Consider the following 21,302-nt stretch of genomic DNA (forward strand, 5'->3'; position numbering starts at 1 on the left):
GTAATAAATTAGTTAATTAGTATATATTAATAATAATAATAATAATAAATAAAAAAGCAATGTCTTTGACATGTAATAATGAAGATGCTACCATATAAAAGAAGACTTTTTTTTTTTGTTTTTTTTATCATTATCATACGATACAAGACTGAACGGACTCAACCATAGATATTTTTTAATGTTGTGTTTTTCTTACAAGTTAATATCTTAGTCAACATCAACATCTCACTATCCTAAAACAAGAAAAAAAACACCAATATCTCACTCAACGGTTCCATTACTCTTTACATCAAAAGTGTTCATTATCTCTACGACATATACTAGAAACAAATTGTTATTAGGATAATGTGACAGCACGCATGTAATTAAAGAGTTAAATTTCTTAAACCCATTAAGTTGCATTTTAGAGATTGCATAAAAAAGTAGTTATGCCTGAGTCAACCAACCTCAAGATTGATTCAAAAACATTTTTGTTATATAAATTTGTTTTATTATATGAAAAATTATACACCATGAATATATTGAATATTGCGATATTCTCCTCTCACGAAAGTATATAAATATTAGGTCTTATATAATCTTCTTACATATAAACTAACCTCTTTTAATTGAAAAGTAAATAAAAGAAATTTGAGACATTTTTTCTTTCTTAAATGCTGTCCACCAAACAACGCACTTGTGACGGGTAAAAAGTATTGTCTGTCTAGCTTTTTGCTATGAATCTAATATTCAATATACATTTTGAGACTCAATTAATTTAAAGTCAAGTTAAATTATAATATTTTTTTTATTCACTGGACCTTGAATTCAAAGTTTTACTTTTTTTAAAATGAGTAAAAAATAATATAAAAAATGAGTTCCTTTTATCGTACTACATTAAGAAAAAGAAAAATTCCTTAATCTCTATCATCACGTCAAACATTGCTTCATAACTTGGGTTGACTCAAATGACGTGGCAAAGTGCTACCCTACACTATCAAGCATAAGCACCTTTCCCTTCCGATAACTGAGATATCAGCCGTTAGATTCAATCCAGCGGTTCTTATTTTCTGACTGTGTGAGTGCTTGGTTGCAGATGATTCGGTTCTCAGGAGGCATTTTCTTCCTTCTATTTGCGCTAAGGCCAAGCCAAAGCAACTGAACTGAAAAAGTCGAAGAAGAAACCGTTACTCTTTTTCTTCTTCTTGTGCTTTTGATAGTAACGCAGTGTTTGGTCGATTAATTTGATTTGAATGAGAAATGGCGTCGAAGCTGAGAACGTGCTTCGTGTGCTGGAACCTGAGCGGTTTCAACTGCGTTAACCACCACAACGCCAATAATAATTGGGTAGTGCGAGTTTCGTTTCCAGCTTCTTGCAAAATGCGACACCGCGCCACTTTCAGGTACCAATCTTTGTCTCTTAATCTTACGCTACGTCTTATTCAGATTCGTGGTTTGAAATTCAATGCGTAGTTGTATTGTATGTGGCAGTTCACAGCATAAGAGACAACAGATCAAGCCTTCCGCAGAGGGAGGTCTCCGTCAAAATCAAGATGAAGAAGACGACACCGAGGTTTCGTTGAACAACGATGATTCTGTGGAGAATTTGAATGATGCCACCGCGCCTTTGGTATCTCCTTTTCCTATGCATGATTTTTCTAAATTTTTTGTGTATGGTTGGTGCCGTTGGAAAAGGGGGAAAAATAAAGAAGAAAAGACATTAGGTAGGAGAATCAGAGATGTTAATCGATGATATGATATAATTTCTCTCTAATAAAGTGTTCTGAAGTTATTAACAGTGGTACAAAACTTTAGCCTCCTTGAATGTTAGCTTAGAATTTCATCAACTAGATTGTTCCACTTTCTAATGGAAAGGTTGGTACCTGAACTTAGAATGCATGCATAGAAAATAAATATCAGGGAAGAGAGCAGAGTGATATACCTAATAAACTGCGACAATAAATTATCGAAATGGAAGACTAGACGTTTGGTTGGAGGAAGTTTTAGCCCATATAGGTTTCTCAGGAAGGGAAATTGATGATTGGGGGTTGACGTTTGAAACTGAAAAAAGGACTTACTGGAAAGCTTGCCTGAAGAATCCAAACTCCAAATTTGGTTACATGAATGACTAGGAAAAAGAATATAGAATTGATAAATGTTGTCTTGTACATAAATATTACAATAGGGTACCCATATCATGAATCTCAACCATTTTTTCCCAGTTAGACGTGGATCAATGTATTGCTTTTCTATCATAATATTACAATATGATGTGCAAAATTTTAAACATGAGTCCTTTACCAATCCACATTACTCACTGCAAATTTTTTTGCATGGTCTTCTCAGTATAAAAGGCTGGATATACCAGTCATTTTGTTACGTGGACATACTTAGAAAGGAAAATTGGAGAGGTTAAAACATTATTATTTTTTATTACAAGTCACAACTAATCATTTAATTATGAAATAGGCCATAAACATAAATGGAGCAGAGCAGGCTGAACAGTTGTCTGGTAGGCAACTTGAGGATTTGCTGGTCATGATAAAAAATGCAGAGAAAAGTAAGATATCTTTCTCTGAAATACTTGTTGATTTCTTTTTCTAATATCCACATTTTTTGTTCAATATTTTGTTACCTATTATTATTAAGAATTTTATGTTCTTCATGCAGACATTCTTCTTTTAAATGAGGCTAGGATTCGTGCATGTGAAGATCTTGAAAAGATTCTTGTAGAAAAGGAAGCATTGCAAGGAGAGATTAATGTCTTGGAGACAAGGTTGGCTGAGACTGATGCACGGATTACAGTTGCCAACCAGGAAAAGATACATGTGGAATTCTTGGAGGGGCAGCTAGAGAAACTGCGTAATGAGTTGGCCCAAAAGGGAAGTACTGAAAGAAAATATGCTGAATTGCATGACCTTCAAAATGATGATTTGAGTGATGCAAACCCTCTAAGTCATAATGTTAGCATTCATTCCCTTACTGAGGAGCTTAATTCATTAAGAGCAGAAAATGCCTCTTTGAAGAATGCCATAGAATCATTTAAAACCCAGCTTAGTGATGTCAAGAATAATGATGAACGTTTGGTTGCATTGGAAAAGGAACGGTCCTCTTTGGAATCAGCCCTAAAAGACTTGGAATCGAAACTATCAATCTCTCAGGATGGTGTATCACAAATTTCTACGCTTACAGTTGAATGCAAGGATCTGTGGGATAAGGTTGAAAATTTGCAATCATTGCTAGATAAAGCAACCAAACAAGCTGATCAAGCTGTTATTGTGCTGCAACAAAACCAAGATCTTCGAAGGAAGGTGGATAAATTGGAAGCATCTCTTGAAGAAGCTAATATCTATAAGCTATCATCTGACAAATTGCAAAAATATAATGAACTAATGCAACAAAAGATAAAACTATTGGAGGATCGTCTTCAAAAATCAGATGAAGAGATAAATTCTTATGTTTGGCTATATCAACAGTCAGTGAAGGAATTTCAAGATACACTTGATACTCTGAAAAAAGAAAGCAAGAAAAGGAATTTGGAAGAACCGGTGGAAGATATGCCGTGGGAATTTTGGAGTCAACTGTTACTTCTTATTGATGGTTGGACACTAGAAAATAAAATATCAGTAGATGATGCAAGTCTTTTGCGAGAAAAGGTGTGGAAGAGAGACAGGCGTATTAGTGATACCTATATAGCTTGCAAAAAACAGACTGAACAGGAGGCTATTTCTGCATTTCTTGGGCTTTTATCATCTGCGACAAGGTATTAACTTTTAATGCTAAATTGCAATTTGTATATCTTTCGCTGTCTTATGTATCCCTTATTTCTTATCTTTAGTCCTGGATTGCACGTGATTCATATCGCAGCAGAGATGGCACCAGTAGCTAAGGTGCACTCATTGTATCCCTATGTTTTATTCTTGTTAATTCATTTTATCTTATCCCTATGTTTTATTCTTGTGAACTCATTTTACCTTATCCTGTACGTTTTTAAGTTCTTAACATTTAAGTATCTTGATCTATTTGAAATATGTATGCTGCTTTGAGTGCATAGGTAGCCATATGTCATTATCTCACATTGTATTTCCTTGTTAGTATGCAGAGTTTTCCTTGTAGATACTTTATTTGTATCCGTAGAAGTGAATATTTTCAGTGCATGAAGCATCTTCGATTATCCTGTCAGCCCAAGTTCCTGAATTTTTAAGTCCTAAATGCCATAATATCGTATCATAACATGCTGATTATCTTGTCAGCCCAAGATATTAGTTCTATTATTGCATTTATTCTCAGATGGGCTAGTTGTTTTGAGAGCAGTAGAGTTTTTGTCCTGATGGAATCTATATGAATATTCCTTCAACTCAAATTTAACATGATCAAGAAGCTCTCTGTTTGATTATTTCATTTTATACCTTTGCATTTTGTTTCTCCGAGGATGACGCCAGATCTTCTGCTTTCAGCTAATCTATTTTTCGCATTACATACTAATGTTTAAATTGAGTTATTTCTGTGACAGGTTGGTGGTTTGGGGGATGTTGTCAGTGGTCTAGGTAAAGCACTGCAAAAGAAAGGACACCTTGTTGAAATTGTGCTTCCCAAATATGATTGTATGCAATATGACCGTGTCTGTGACTTACGGGTATGCTATTTTATTAAGAGTCCAACATGTTGATACAGTATTGGTACTTGGTATCTTGCACTACTTGTAATAATTTGATTATTGTTTCAGGCCTTGGATGTGCTGATAGATTCATACTTTGATCGTCAATTATACAAAAATAAAATCTGGGTTGGCACTATAGAAGGTCAACAATTAAATATTTACATTTTAATTGATTGTCTTTATCTGGTTTAGTAACTTCGCTTTGACTATGCAGGCCTTCCTGTTTATTTCATTGAGCCCCATCATCCTGATAAGTTCTTCTGGAGAGGAAAATTTTATGGCGAGCATGATGATTTCAGACGATTTTCATTTTTTAGCCGTGCAGCTCTTGAGTTTCTTCTTCAAGCTGGCAAGAAGCCAGACATCATTCATTGCCATGATTGGCAGACAGCATTCATTGTATGAGCTATCTAATTCTTTCTAGCAAATTTTTGCTCTTTGAGTAACTTAAAGAATTGCATTTTGTGTTTCTTTGCTAGGCTCCTCTGTACTGGGATATATATGCCCCAAAAGGATTAAATTCAGCTAGGATTTGCTTTACATGCCACAACTTTGAGTATCAAGGAACTGCGGCAGCTTCAGAGTTAGAATCATGTGGTCTTGAAAGCCACCATCTAAACAGACCAGACAGAATGCAGGACAACTCAGCGCATGATAGAGTTAATTCTGTCAAGGTATGGTCATTAAGTTATTATTTATCATATTATATATCATCAGCAAAAATAAGTAATAGTTTTGCCTTCCAATGGTCAGGGTGGAATTGTTTTCTCAAACATTGTGACAACAGTTTCACCTACTTACGCCCAAGAAGTGAGAACTTCAGAGGTATGGTTTATTTCTTGTTAAAGTATCCTTTTTTTTGATTAATTAATACGAATTATAAGGCAATAACACATTTAGCAGAAGCATTAGACCAACTGGGAATAACATCTATAACTGTCTATTTTATTCTCCTATCTACGTAGAAGTGAGTTTGGAAAAAGGATTGTTAGAGATATAAAACCATTAACATGTAAAGGTTTTCAGGAGAGTTGGTCCTTGACTTGGTATTTGAGTCTTTATGAACAAGTGGTTAAGAAATTGATTTTTGCTGCTTCTGTCTTTCCAATCAAACAATAGTTCCAGTACCTTTTTTTTATTTTTTCTTTAATAAAAAAAAACTGTACAAGGTTGAGGGGGCTTGTGCTTTGTTCATGTTTCAAGTGTGACACCCTCTACCCCTCACATATATACTAATAAGGAATAAAAAAAATTTAAATATTAATTAAAAGTATTTTTAAAACATTTTTTTTAATCAAGTCTTTCAAAGGGAAAAAAGGCTCACATTCATTTTCTTCTACATCATATTCAAATTTGTCCAAATAAATAATAAAGTATTCTCGACTCAACAAGGTCGTCTAAGTTTCATACAATTAATATAGAACCTATATCCTAATGTCACATCCTATCAGAGCGTTGTGTTTCCGTGTCCTCTAGCATGAGGTTCTTCATAATCATCCACCTATTCATCTACTCCCCCGAACACAAGTTCAAGATCATCACAGGATCCAAACACAACAACACACAGGGAGTGAGTTATCACATTCCTAGCTAATAGAGAAACAAGACAATTACATATTATATAAATGAGATACCACTTGCTTAAACATAACTCACGTAACTTCACCACTTCGTCATTCAAAATTCACTTTTCAATTATCAATCACATTACACAAGAATCTCACACTTCGATCAAGATATAATAACACATCAATTAGCAAGCATATGCAATAGTTATGCTAAGACTCAATCCTATATGCAATGTGGTACCATGTTAGTGAAAAACCACCCTGGGGCGCTTAGGAGTACATAACAAGACACACCACACAATGGGTTTGTCAGGTCACTCTCACTAAGTAAGATCATAGGGAGACCAGTCAGGGTCACGATGTCTTGCGAGAATGCTCCAACCTTATGGGATCAGCATAAGCTTAAAGGAGCACTCAAACCCGGTGACCCCCAAGGCCTACACTCCGAAGAGTCCGTCAGGGCCTCTCCCTCCTGATTCAGGTCCAACCCCTAAAATAATTTTTTTTTACATGCAGACACTGCTCATGAATTATACAATACCCACGACCTTACACTCGTGTTTTAAACACGTTCAACACAATTGCGCTACGATTTAACACTGGTTCCTAAATAGGAAACCTACATTTTCTCTTTAACACTGCGCATCAACGCTTTTCTCAAGATAACGCTGGTCGAGTTATTGTACAATTCATAGCTTACAACACAAGTAATTTCACATCAAGTGTTAACTACACACTTATCCACAACTAGAACTCATTCACAATTTCACATCTCATAGTATCACAATTCACCATCACATGTTTACACGTATCTCACAAATTAACACATGTTGAACTTTACACTTATACTCAATCTCAATAACAAGATTATAATCTCAAAGCAACATGTTCTTCTACAATTCATCACATACTCACAATTTGAATCATCATTTTATATCCTCAATATAACAATTTATATAAAAGACTATCACAACATTAGGACTAAAACCCCTTAAATAATATTACACAATTATATCAAAATCATAGGTCGAAATATACAAATATCAAGAGCATAATTTATCAAGAAATTTTCATTAGGACATCAATATTTTATTTATAATCATAAAGGAAAAATAGCAATTTAATAAACATCTCAAAATAAAACCCCAATTTAATTCTCTAAGGATCTCTACACATGTTCTCACTAATCCCCAACTGTGAATAACTCATCCCTTACCTCTGAGCGGACTCACGTGTCTTCAGCCAGCGATAGCAACATCTCTAGCGGTTCCCTGAAATTCTTTCAATTATTCCTCCGACTGCTCCGATAGAATTCCCAAACGTTAGAGAGACGGAGAAGAGATTGAAACCTCCACTTGTACTGTCTTCACGCGATTCCTTTTTCTCCCTCCACGAATATTATCTCGCAAATCCCAACGGTGGAAGCGTGCGGAATTGAGTTTCGAACAACATATCCAAATTTCATGAAAATCCAACGGCTAACAAAACCAGGATCGTAGTTTTACCGAGACAGTTTTGGGTTTCTGCGGGAAATTAAAATGCTACAATGCGAAGGGTTTTCCTCTAAGTTCAGATATGATTTTGAAATTCCCAACGGTGAGAATGTTCGGAATTGGGTTTCGAACATGATACTCAAATTTCACGACGATCCAACGGTGAAGGGGTTCGAGATCGTCGTTTTTCTGAGACTGGTTTGGTGGACTGCGGGAAAAAGAAAGGATTTTGAGAGGAAAAGGGAAAAACGAAAATGAGGTCAAAAGGAGGCAGCTGACTTAACCTAACTATTTATACCTAGGGTACTCAGCCTATTATTTGTTCTATATTTATTTATTTATTTATTTTTACTAAAAAGCTTTTTAAATTTATTTACGAAAAATTGGGATGTTACAATTCCACCCCTTTAAAAGAAGTTTCGTCCCCGAAACTTGCCGAAAGATCGAGAAAAAGATATCACGCATATGATTCTCAATATCAAGTTGTGTGTCTAGTTGAAACTCTTTTTCCATTACTCCGATCACAAGACTCCTCTGCACTTAACTACTAAATCCGGTGATCCTCGTTTACTCAATGATAGTATTTCGTAAGTAAGTCTTCTCACGAGAGTGACATCTCAACTATAATAGAATGTGAAAGACATACTATTTGGATTAGGGTAATATCATAAGAAACACGAATAACAATTAGAATCAAACAAATATACACAAGAAAACGCGACTAAACACATGGTCGGCCCTTTTTTTTTTTTTTAACATGGGACGGTTCAAGAATAGAAGGAAGAAGAAAAGTGTCGAGACTTTCACGCTCCACCAATCCTAGTTCACAATGACTATCGAGAATACATGATTTGCCTACCCTTGAGTCTAAGCCTTTTCCTTAAACATGATCTTTCTCACTTTCGTATACTTGACTCATAACTCTCACTTAGGTCCAAGAATTGTAACGATTCAACTCTAAGGTTGCCTACTTGATACTAACTGGGTGCTAATTAGATAAGCAATATAGATTACTCCCTACTTCTGTAAGTTTGTTCACCTTAAGGTAATCTTCACACATATATACTCATGTCACCCTATAACTTTGCACTTGAACTTGAGGTTTCGATTGTTGTTTACAATATCTAACTTTATAACTAGGACACTAGTCATATCATCGGTTTCCTATTCAAGCTCTAACTACTAAGCTAGTTCTAACATTTAAAACTAAACTCGCAACAAGATTCTTGAGAATTTTATCCATCTCTTTTATTCCGGATTCAACTCCAAAGATCCTCACAATGTATCAAACTAACGGTAATGTCTCCCAAAATATTATGGTGAACACCATGGTTACCTATTCTAAATCACATATAGGATAAATCTTTTCATAAGTCTTAAGTTGTCAAGAAACATTGATCACTATTTGTCCTTCTACAAGCACTCCTCTAAACTTAAAAATTATTTCAATTATTTTACTACTCCAATAAGGATCTACGCGGCCAAGATATCACTCAACGGTTTACAGTGACCGACTTTTCTATGAACTTATGACTTACTCCTTACAAGGATCTCATCCGAAAACTTAAACTTACTTGAGTCATCTCCAATTAGAATTAAGGTTAATTCAAGGAATGCTAAAATAACTTTTGGTTCGACTATTGGTTAAGGGAATTTTATCTTAATCTTAGGTTTCATTCATCTCAAAACAACTTCTGCCCAAGAAGGATTTAAAGTTATCTCTCACCTAGAAATAACATACTCTAAGGGTCAACATCATCTAACTAAAATGCATAACAAAACTCTTAGCACGAAACATGAGTCCCAAGTGTCTATAACAACCTTATAATACACATCATAATTCAACTTAACTGAAAACATACTAAACACTAATCATCAAAACCACAACAAGAGCTAACTCAGGGTGGGAGATCCTGTCCCGCATTCCACGAACACACATGTACATATTTAAAACCATTTATTTATTTATTTATTTTTACTAATCATCAAAACCACATGTTCTATATTTATTTATTTATTTATTTTTACTAAAAAGCTTTTTAAATTTATTTACGAAAAATTGGGATGTTACATCAAGCCCAAATGGCTTTCAAGTGAGAGTTTATATTTAAAACCATTTGCATGCTCCACCTAACAACTTAAGATTCCGAAGATTTGGTTCTTGACAAGAATACAAAGGGCTCTGCTTCTAATAATAATGAAGGATTCTTGCCTGTCTTTGTATCATTATTTGGATTTTGATATTGTGACATGTATATGAGGGAAATAGTTGGTAGTTTATTAGATGATAGTTGATAGTTTTAGAGAATTGTTTTAGAAAGAAGGCTATGCCATTGATTTCTTGGATAATCAATTACAACATACCAATTGCCTATTTATAGGCTCAAGTCACCAACCTCTCAATGGTGGTGAATGTTTCTACATTACTTTAGGTCTTTCTAGAGTTTTCATGATAGATTAGTATAGTTCTAGATTCTTCTATCTTATACATACACTTTTAGTTCTAGATTGTTCTACCATATTCATACACATTATAGTTTTAGATTGTTCTACCATATTCATAAACACTATAGTTATAGGATATTCTACTATTTCATACATATTATATTTAAGAATATTCTAGAAATTTGTAGCTCATCTGCCGAACCTGCCCAATCACTGTCGGTGTAGCCAAGTTATTCTGAGTTGGTTTCGGTAGTATACCATATACCGAACTCTTTTGTTCCTTGTAGATATCTCAAAATTCTTTTTCCTGCTCCAAAGTGTATTTGACTTAGGCTTTGCATGAATCTTGATAGAAGACTTGTAGCATACATTATGTCAGGCCGTGTAGCTTGAGACTTGATGTAAAGTGTAGGCTCACTCTTGCTTCTCCTGAATCCTCGATCCATGAAATACTGATCGATTCTGCTATACCATGCTCGAGGTGCTTGCTTCAAACCGTAGAGTGCTTTTCTTAGTCTTAACACTTTGCTTTCTTTGCCTTCAGACACGAATCCTTGTGGCTCCTCCACATAGATCTCTTCTTCAAGTACGTCGTTAAGGAAGGCGGATTTGACATCTAGTTGATGGATACTCCATCCTTTTTGTGACGCAAGAGCTATTAGAGCTCTTATGGTATCAAGACGAGCTACTGGTGCAAATGTCTTATTGTAGTCAATTTCGAGTTGCTGTGAGTAACCCTTAGCTACTAGCCTCGCCTTGTGTTTCTGTATGGTGCCATCAGGGTTGAGTTTTGTCTTATAGACCCACTTAACCCCAATGATATCTTTTTCATGTGAACGATTTACTAACTCCCATGTGTTGTTTTTCTCGATCATATGTATCTCTTCTTCCATTGCCTTGACCCATACTTCCTGCTTTGACGCTTCTTCAAAGCTTCCGGGTTCAAGTATGGCCAAGTTACAGGTTTCATATATGTCCACCAAAGATCTTACTCGTCTTGGAGTAGACTCTGGTAATGATAGTTCTTGATCTTGTTGTTGTGGTGGAGGCGAAGGTGGTTCACCTGGGTCTTCTTCCTCAGCTTCTTCTTGAGGTAGTTGAGCGGGTATAAGAACATTCTTCTCCACTTTTTTTTCATCCCAATTCCAAGAAGCGTACTCATCACGTCTGTAATATGAATGTAGCATATAGATCCAAAGACCCTTAGGTGCTTTGCTCATGGCTTCTTCCCGTTCCAAGCTTCAATTGGAGTCTTGTCTTTTACAGACTTAGTTGGACATCTGTTGAGTATGTAAACAGTAGTGTAGATTGCTTCAGCCCAAAATGTGTTAGGTAGTCCCTTCTCCTTGAGCATCGATCTAGCTATTATTATAATTGTGCGATTCTTTCTCTCGGACACTCCATTTTGTTGAGGAGAATATGCGACTGTAAGTTGTTGCTCAATGCCTTCATCCTCACAAAATCTTTCAAACTCGCGAGAGATGTACTCTTTGCCGTGATCACTTCTTAGTACTTTTATCCGTTTTTCACTTTGATTTTCAGCAAGGGCCTTGAACTTTTTGAATACTAAGACTTCTGATTTTTCTTTTAGAAAATATACCCATGTCATTCTAGAGAAGTCATCAATGAAGAGTATGAAGTACCTGTTGTTCTCATGTGATGGCGTCCTCATTGGTCCATAGACGTCCGTATGTATCAGCTCCAATAGATCTTTCGCTCTCCATGCTTCGCTTGTGAGAAAGGAAATCGGTGTTGCTTACCAAGGAGACATCCTTCACATACTTCATTATTCTCCTTTATGCTTGGAAGATCTCTCATCATGTTCTTCTCATGTAACAACTTCAAGGCATGTGTGTTGAAGTGGCCAAATCTTCGATGCCATAGCCATGAATCATCAACTTGTACCTTCATGGCAATGTTTGTTGCATATTTTAAATTTAGAGGGAAGCTTCTATTGCTCTTATTCATCTTTACTTGGACTATCTCAAACCTTTTATTTTTGTTGTCTAAGATTTTGCTTACACCTCCTTCAAAGTGAAGTGTGTAGCCTTTCTCCATCATTTGACCAATGCTTAGAAGATTTTCTTTTAGCCTGGGAACTAGTAAGACATCATGGATGAGTCGCGTACCTTTATCTGTCTCCACCATGACAGTGTCTTTGCCTTTTGATTCAACCACACTTCCATTTCTCAGTCGAACTTTGACTTTGACAACTCATCAATGCTTTTGAAAATAGTCTCATCCTTAGCCATGTGATTGCTATATCCACTATCCAAGTACCAGCTTCCTCCCTTTTCTTTTATTGAGTCTTGAGTGGCATAGAACATACATTGTTTTTGATCATGTTCCTCTGCGATATTGACTTGATGCCTATTTTTGTTGCGACAATTTTTCTCTGTGTCCGAACTTCTTGCAATGGTTGTATTGTGACATATTACAGAACCAACAATTTTTCTCTGTGTGGCCTTGCCTTTTGCATATATTGCATGGAGGATTTTTATCTGTTTTGTTCTTAAGGAAATTCCTAGAACCTTCTCTTCTTCTGGAAGTTTCTCAATAATTTTTCTTTCCTCCATTATCTTTGTTTTGGGGCTGAAATTTAAACTTTGACTGGAAGGCATTTGCAAGTGTATCTTTTTATGCCTATACAGTCTTTGCTCATATGCTTCAAGAGAGCCTACAAGTTCTGTCTCTGATAGAGTGGACAGATCTTTGGTTTTCTTAATCGTTGTCACGATTGGATCAAACTTTTGAGGCATAGTAATTAGAATTTTCTCAACAATTTTCTTGTCAAGAATATCTTCCCCAAAAGCTCTCATTTGATTAACTATTTCTTTAACTTTAGAATAGTAATCTTTAACTGTCTCAGACTCCTTCATCTTCAATAGTTCAAAATCTCTTTTTAGAGATTGAAGTTTAACGGCACGTACCTTAACACTTCCTTGAAACTCCTCCTACAATGTGTTGCACGCTTCTTTGGCAGTCTTAGCTCCCATAATTCACCGCTTGTTGCAAGGTGAACAACGGCTTTGAATTTTTCTGTTTATTTTTCTTCAACTCTTTTTCTTGAGATGCATTAAGAGCTGAAGTATCCGCGGGAACAGTGAAACCTTCTTCTACTATGTCCCATAAATCTTGAGATGAAAAATATGTTTCCATTTTAACACGCCAGAAATCATAATTTTCACCATTGAAGATAGGGACAGAAATAGTTGACGATTGAGTAGTGTTATCCATAGTTTAGAAAAAAATATTATTGGAGTGGGTTAATAGTACAAAGGAAATTTTTGAAGTAGTTGGGAGGATTTTGGAATGGTAGGTAGGTAATATAACTACGCCCAATGTATAACCGAACGTAGCTCTGATACCACTGTTGGTAGTTTATTAGATAATAGTTGATAGTTGATAGTTTTAGAGAATTGTTTTAGAAAGAAGACTATGTCATTGATTTCTTGGATAATCAATTACAACATACCAATTGCCTATTTATAGGTTCAAGTCACCAACCTCTCAATGGTGGTGAATGTTTTTACATTACTTTAGGTCTTTCTAGAGTTTTCATGATAGATTAGTATAGTTATAGATTCTTCTATCTTATATATACACTTATAGTTCTAGATTGTTCTACCATTTTCATACATATTATAGTTCTAGATTGTTCTACCATATTCATACACACTATAGTTCTAGGGTATTATACTATTTTCATACATATTATATTTAAGAATATTCTAGAAATTTGTAGCAATTTCAATAAGAAGATATCTGATTTGATTTGCAAATTGGCATAACTTGGAAATTATTTGCAGTTGATTTTTTGATTTGGCTGTTTATCTGTATACTAAAAATACAGTGGAGACACGTACAATTCATTCTCAGTGTTCCTTAACTTTAAATCCTAACTTTTCAATCTTAAAAAGTTGTTCCAATGAATGATATTATTGTACAAATTCAGGGAGGACATGGTCTCCATTCAACACTCTCTGCCCACTCCAAAAAGTTCATTGGTATTCTTAATGGTATTGATACTGATGCATGGAATCCTGCCACCGATGCATTTCTTCCAGTCCAGTACAATGCAACTGATCTTCAAGGGAAAGCAGAGAATAAGCAAGCCTTGAGAAGGAACCTAGGTCTTTCATCTACAGATGTTAGGAGGCCATTGGTAATTATTTGATAGAATAAATCATGGTTTTCTCTTCTCTCTCTCTCTTGAAATTGAAACCATTTCCTTGAGAAGGAACCCAGGTCTTTCATTAGTTCATCTTTTAATTTTCCTTATTTTTCGGAATGATAAGTCTAGGGCTAACTGCACTTGTGTGCTTTATGTAACATTTGAAGTAAATATACCAAGACTCCTTCAAATAGCTCAATCTTGTGAAATCTATCTATAAAAGTTATTCAGTGATTTACAGTCGAGAGGAATGGTTAACTTGTCTACAGTAGAAATATTTCTGTACCTGCCTTTATTCTTTATGGTGTCATTTTATGCCTGCTTTATAGGTATCTTTCAGCATATAGAGAATGAATGCTCTTTATCTTGATATTTCAAATTATCTGTTACTCATTTAATTATTATAAATCATGACTTATTGTTAGGATTGAAGATGCTTTATTGATTCAATTTTTCTATTCTTTTCGCTAATAGGTTGGCTGTATAACAAGACTGGTTCCACAAAAAGGTGTTCATCTTATTAGACATGCAATATATCTAACATTGGAGTTGGGAGGACAATTTGTTCTACTTGGTTCAAGTCCAGTGCCACACATTCAGGTTGTATTTTCTTTCCTTGTGGCTGAAATTTATAGGTATTCTACTGTTTTAAGAAAGGAGACAGATCAAACAATGCCAACTCATGTGCAATATAGGTGGAATTTATTCTAAAAAAAAAAAGAAAATGGATTTTACAATAGGCATATGTTTCAGTGAAATAAAATAATCACAGTTGACACTGATCACATTGTTGGGGAAACAAAAGTTACAGAACAAAAAGATGAGACAGGTAGCAATATTATTCATATTTTTATTGTTTGGCTTATATCTAGGATAAGCCCTAATACTATCTCAGAATTTGGAATTAAAGCCTAACTCAACCTCACGAAACTCTAGGTAATGTAAAATCTCAAAGAAATGCATTACTATTTACTATTCCAACGAGAAGTACCTAAAAGATATTTTACAATTACATATTAATTTGTATTAATCTTTGTCAACTGATTACCAGTTTTCTCTTCTCTAGAATGAATTTGAGGGCATTGCCAACCACTTTCAGAATCATGATCACATAAGGTTGATATTGAAGTATGATGAATCTCTCTCCCATGTCATTTATGCTGCGTCTGACATGTTCATCATTCCATCAATCTTTGAACCTTGTGGCCTAACACAGGTAATGGTCAAAATGGATGTTCACGCATTTCAAATATTAAGACTACAGAAAATGGCTTTATAGAATACTATGATTAAAGCAAATATATGCTCAATTCTTTTCATAATGCATGTATCTTGGTAAAAAGTTGTTTCAACATTTCGTTGAAAATTGTATTGTGACAACGGAGGCTTATATATTTGTTACTCAACTAATAGTTGATATTCATTCAGTGAAACTCAATCCATTATTAAGTGTGCCAAAATCCATTTTCTGCATTTAAATGAAATAAAGTGAGGTGACATCCAATGGGACTAGATGGTCTACAAGCGAGTTAAGGGCAGACATAAGGAAAGGGCTAGATTCAGATTTGGGAAACAAGACCTGGGGTTTCTGAGGTAAAGGCTTTGGGATATAAAGTGGGAAAACCGGAAAAGTGAGAGATTGATTTGGATCATCAAATCTATGATCCATTATGACATAGATAAGGTTGCAGCCTAAATACATAATTGAAAGTGGTGCTGTCCTTTTTATAAGACCCAATCCATTATGTCTCTTACATTAATTATTTTTAGACTAAAATACTCCTAATTAAAAGAGGGGTTGTAATGGAAAACCATTAGAAGAGATAGAAAGGAGTATTAATGATAATGGTAGTTTTGGAAAAAATATAAATTTAAAGCATTTATTGTTATCAACTAAATTAATCATTTTTCTTAATCCAGATGAGTTGGGTAATTGGGTCTTATAAATAGGACTGGTGGGAGTAGTAATTTATTGAACATAAACTTTACTTGAATTGGCACAAAGATTTGATAGTAAACAAAATAAAGGATGCAAGCAACGAAATATGATGGTGTGTCGGGAGTAATCAACACCGTATGGTAGACACTCATGCTTTCTATTTATGGTCAATATGTTAAATATCACTTACTGGTAAACTGAAACCTTGAGATGTGCACATATTACATAATTATACTCCTTTGGTGTTCTCGTGAATGACCAATATGCTGAATGTCTTTATAGTGTACCACTATTATGACTATTTTTTTTTCTAATTTCTTCCCTGCAGATGATATCAATGAGATATGGTGCCATACCTATTGTCAGAAAAACTGGTGGCCTAAATGACAGGTTAACATAGCATGATGATATTGGCATGAAAGCAAGCAAATTCTTGTTTTCCAAAGTAACTAAATTCTCTCATTTTGTAGTGTTTTTGATGTTGATGATGATACAATACCTTCACAGTTTCGAAATGGATTTACATTCATGAATGCCGATGAACAGGTATCAAACAGTAAAATATCACATGTTATTACAGTCCTACATCACGTTATTTAGAATATAGTCGATTATACAAAATCATTTCACCATTGATTTTACTTCACCTGTTTTACCTCTAACCCTACCTTTCTCTCCTTTCTGCATTCTCATTTACTAGAGAAACATTATTTTATGCTGTTCATTGTTCTGGCCAACTCTAATGATCCAATTTTGACAGGGATTAAACGGGGCTCTGGTACGAGCATTTAATCTCTTCAACAACAATCCTGAGAGTTGGAAGCAACTTGTTCAGAAGGACATGAACATTGATTTCAGCTGGGAAACATCATCAGCACAATATGAGGAGCTCTACTTAAAGTCTGTGGCTAGAGCAAAGGCAGCAAAACTTGCTTAATTGAGCAAAAGAAGGGTTCCCTGTGCAATGGTTCAATTTTGTCAGTTTCTACATAGAGACAAGAGTTCAGAGTTAAAGCTCAATCAGCAGGATTTCACTGAGCATACCAGCCATTCAAGAACATCTCAGATTGGGAATGAATTTAATAAAAAATATTAAATGCAACATGGCTGCTGAAAGTATGCTGCAAGTTCCATGCCTCATCACCCAGTTACTCCTTTTTCCATTTGAACGGGGTTTTGATCATGGAAGCAATCTTTCTCATATACTTTGATGAAATCTAGGTGATATTTCAACTTTACTACGCCTTGCAACATTGTGTAGTTATTTTTTCTATTATTACCCTCTTTTCTTCTCTTATTCTTTTAATATTTCAACAGTATACAAAAGTCGGTCATACATGTAAATCGTTACAACTTAGTTCCCTACAAAAATATGTTACAATGTAATCAATTATTAAATAAAAAAATGTTCACTACTTGTAGCATTTTCCTTCCAGCAGTATGTTGTTATATCTCTTAGTTCTTTTTCTGTGGTTTGGAGAAGTGCGTGAAAGCTTGTTATCTTGCTGACTAACTCACATTTGTTACGACTTAAAGCAAAAGAGGAAACGTCAATCCAAAATACTAGTTTATTAGATGGAAGAGTCTCATGGATTAAGTACTATATTAAATTACTTATTCTACTCAACATAAGATTCATATATTGTCACTCCCTTCAAAAGTCAACGTTCACATTGGCTTCACTTTATCAACACTAACCCAATGATAATTTTTTTTCCCTTCACATTAACGGTTTCACTAATTCACAACATTATACTTTAATTTAGCCTATTAGTAATTTTTTTAGTCACAATGAAAACACCAGTAATTTTTTTTTTATTTGTGACACTAATTTTGACTATTGAAGAAATGAAGAATTCAATGAAAAAGTTATAAAAAAAAATATAAACTTTTAATTCAAAAGTTGGCCAAAATTGATTGAAAAAAAATAAAATGCAGCTATCATTAGATAATGAACTAAGAAATATGTATATCCTAATTTTATATAATATATAAAATAACTCTCTCTCTCTCTCTCTCTCTCTCTCTCTCTCTCTCTCTCTATATATATATATATATATATATATATATATATATATAATTAAACAACTCGTTTATAGTACCAAAAAGATAACTAGCTGTGTATAATTCACAGTAAATTTCCGACTTTCTAATACAACAAAAGAGTACAGACCAAATAATTAATCAAATCCAAACTACTTTAAATTAAGTTGAATCATATTTCAATTTAAAATCAAACCACTTAAAAAGTTAATTTTTTTTATATAAAAAAACTAATCAAATTAAATTATATTTTTTTCCTTCTAAACGAATCTAATTCAACAGATAAACACTCCTAATTCAGCTGAATTGACACTGACCTAAGTAGTTCTATCGTCAACACCCCTCACAGGTGGTTGCCCGTTCTATGTTACCAATATTACCAAGCTTCATTTTCTCGCATCCAAATCAAACTTTATGTTTACATATTAAAAAACGGGACCACATGAAAATGATAAAGAGTCCAATTGGCTTAATTATAAATTACAACCAAACTTTTAATATTTTATGAATTTTATCACTCAAATTTTATTTTGACAAATTTACCATTAAATTTTCATAATTTCATGAATTTTATTATCCAATTTTTTTTCATGAAGTTTACTATCTATCTTTTAATATTTTACAAATTTTACCATTCAAATTTTCAATTTTACACATCTTACCATCGTGTTAGTAACAAAACGATATTATTTTGTTTTATCTGTAACTTTATTTTTGTGATATGTCAACGGCAATAAAATATGCAAAAATTAAAAACTTAGAGTTGTAAGATTCGCGAAAACAATACTTATGTGATAAAATTCACAAATTATCGAAAGTTAAGGTGATAAAATTTTCAATTAAGACTTGACTCAATAAGTTCATGCAGAAAGTGAAAACAGATAGTAACGGAAGTAGGAACAGGAATATAAAGGCGCACAATTAATTGTCCCTCAGTAGCATTACTTGTTACCCTGGCCGATCCACAGTTCAACATGATGATAAAAGTTGAATAGGCATTACACCACAACCATGTGTATCATAAAAACCAACTTAAGGAAGTAAAAACCTAATGGCCTCAGAATCCTCGTTAAAATATAGGAATTATGTGCCTAGAGCAACATTGGAGAGTTAATATTGGTACCAAGTAGCCCTATTCATTCTGACTCAGGAGAACCACCGGGTACCAACTGCATTACAGCAGATAATTGTTAGTATCAGTATAACACTTGCGACGAACAACTGAAAATCGTGTTAGATTATTGTCAACTCTTTCAAAAGTTGCCAAATCAAATGATCAGATTTATTAATACTCCAATGATTCTAAGTAAACAGAAAATAATCGAATATTGACTTACAATGGCAATGTTGTTTCCATTGAGTAAAATCTGATCAAGCTTGGTTATCCGTCTCCCTTCAGCAGTGATTTCACTGTTGTATGAATATAACAAACCAAATCAATTTATTACATGCCCAACGCATACCCACCCATGTATGTTCATACATATATGAACATACTTATCACATAATCAAAAGCTAGTACAAATCATGCCAAGATAACTAAGAGTCCTCTGTAAGTACAAATTCAAATAATCAAGTTGATAATCAGAAATGCTGCAAAAGTTCCTCCAACGAATTTACACCAGATATTTCAGGCTTCTTAAACCAAAAAGAAAAAAGAAGGAGCCCCTGGGAAAGCTAAATAAAGTTTATTTACCCATGCTCCACTAGAACAGAAATATAATATAAGAAACTGATGAAGAAAAACAGCTCAATCATAGTCCATGTTAAATCATTATATTTGCAGCCTTTATATTTCTCAGTAACTTCCAAATGATAAAACTGCCAAAATGATTTTTTAGTCGGTGTTCCGAAAGACAATTTGTAAAATGAAGATACAACAATCTTTGAACCAGTAACATGATTGACCCATCATCACACCAATTTCAAGTAGAAATATAAACACTTAAAAAAATCAGAACCATAAGTTATCGAAATACGACAATATAAAAATAAAAGAGCAATGCTATTTTGCACAAAATACAACCAGCATGAAACACACGAATTCATATCTGGATGGTTATAATTTTTTGAAAAAAAAATATTAAATAAAAAACTAACAAATATATGAAGTATCTTTTGATAGAGTACAACCTTCGTGCGAATATTACGATATAGCTTTCATACATTTGAGCATTTCCGATTTTAAAAAGCAGGGGGATCATATTCATTCATAAAACAATTCCATCCCAGAAAGTTTAACAACCAAAACCAAACAGCATTCTAAAGGAGTTTTCTCTTGAGTAAAACCCCAATACATGATTGTAAATCTTGCAAACTGGTTGTCTGTTCCATTTTATAATTTCCCTTCCCACCCTACAAACGCATGTTCTACAGAGAAACAAGCCAATAACAGAAAAAATAATAACAATAATAATAATATTTATAATAGCAGTGCAGGTGTTACTCACTATTCGGTGACATCTTCAAGGACCATGTTGACATAAACATCAAAGCCTCTAAGAGTACCAACAAGCTCCTTGTCACCCTTCATTATCACCCAAATTTTTGAACCTATACACCGGTCAATCAACTCTGCAATTTTCCACCACAAATCACATATTCTCTTCAGCACACTTCAATGCTACACTGAATACACTCATTACCAACAACAATAAAACAAAAATAATAATGAAATCAGAAACCTGATGGGAGAAGCTGTGATGGATTGTTGGCCATGGAAAATTAACGGCCGAATTTCTCAAACCCTGCGAAGGATACAGAAAATTAAATAATAAAGAGTTACGGGTTTTATTTAGCCCTACCAAAATGTTGTAAAAGAAAATTATTTATCACCACGCACAAGTTTGGTTCAGAAGAAACCGAATTGGTATCTGAATCTGAGAGAAGAAGCGAGGCCGGAGAAACAGTGACTGAGACAGAAGCTTGACCTAGTGGTGGTGAAGTTTGATTTCAATCAATTTGAGTTCACCACAATTTTCATTTTAAATTTTGCCATCAC

General features: G+C 34.2%; 2 protein-coding genes across 3 annotated transcripts; one reads left to right on the top strand and one right to left on the bottom strand.

Moving 5' to 3' along the window:
- Positions 1–1,113: 1,113 nt before the first annotated feature.
- On the top strand, positions 1,114–17,696 carry LOC114412653 (probable starch synthase 4, chloroplastic/amyloplastic). 2 transcript variants are annotated; one of them, XM_028376624.1, is made up of 16 exons: positions 1,117–1,382; positions 1,471–1,609; positions 2,449–2,539; positions 2,650–3,742; positions 3,818–3,869; positions 4,493–4,615; positions 4,706–4,781; positions 4,854–5,038; positions 5,119–5,313; positions 5,393–5,464; positions 14,101–14,310; positions 14,794–14,919; positions 15,386–15,535; positions 16,587–16,648; positions 16,729–16,804; positions 17,019–17,696. In XM_028376624.1, exons 1-16 carry the CDS (start codon positions 1,240–1,242, stop codon positions 17,193–17,195), a joined length of 2,970 nt encoding a protein of 989 aa, XP_028232425.1. In that variant the 5' UTR covers positions 1,117–1,239; the 3' UTR covers positions 17,196–17,696. The 2 variants fall into 2 exon arrangements, with proteins under 2 accessions (XP_028232426.1, XP_028232425.1); XM_028376625.1 differs by lacking the exons at positions 16,587–16,648; positions 16,729–16,804; positions 17,019–17,696 and having other exon boundaries at positions 1,114–1,382; positions 15,371–15,480.
- Positions 17,697–19,186: 1,490 nt separating this feature from the next.
- LOC114412654 (sm-like protein LSM5) lies at positions 19,187–21,302 on the bottom strand. The gene is made up of 5 exons (XM_028376626.1): positions 21,144–21,302; positions 20,986–21,048; positions 20,752–20,875; positions 19,639–19,711; positions 19,187–19,470 (listed from the first exon to the last, which is right to left on the bottom strand). Exons 2-5 carry the CDS (start codon positions 21,017–21,019, stop codon positions 19,438–19,440), a joined length of 264 nt encoding a protein of 87 aa, XP_028232427.1. The 5' UTR covers positions 21,020–21,048; positions 21,144–21,302; the 3' UTR covers positions 19,187–19,437.

The sequence above is a fragment of the Glycine soja genome, chromosome 5 (assembly GCF_004193775.1).
Source record: "Glycine soja cultivar W05 chromosome 5, ASM419377v2, whole genome shotgun sequence".
In the NCBI taxonomy this organism is placed as follows: Eukaryota; Viridiplantae; Streptophyta; class Magnoliopsida; order Fabales; family Fabaceae; genus Glycine; species Glycine soja.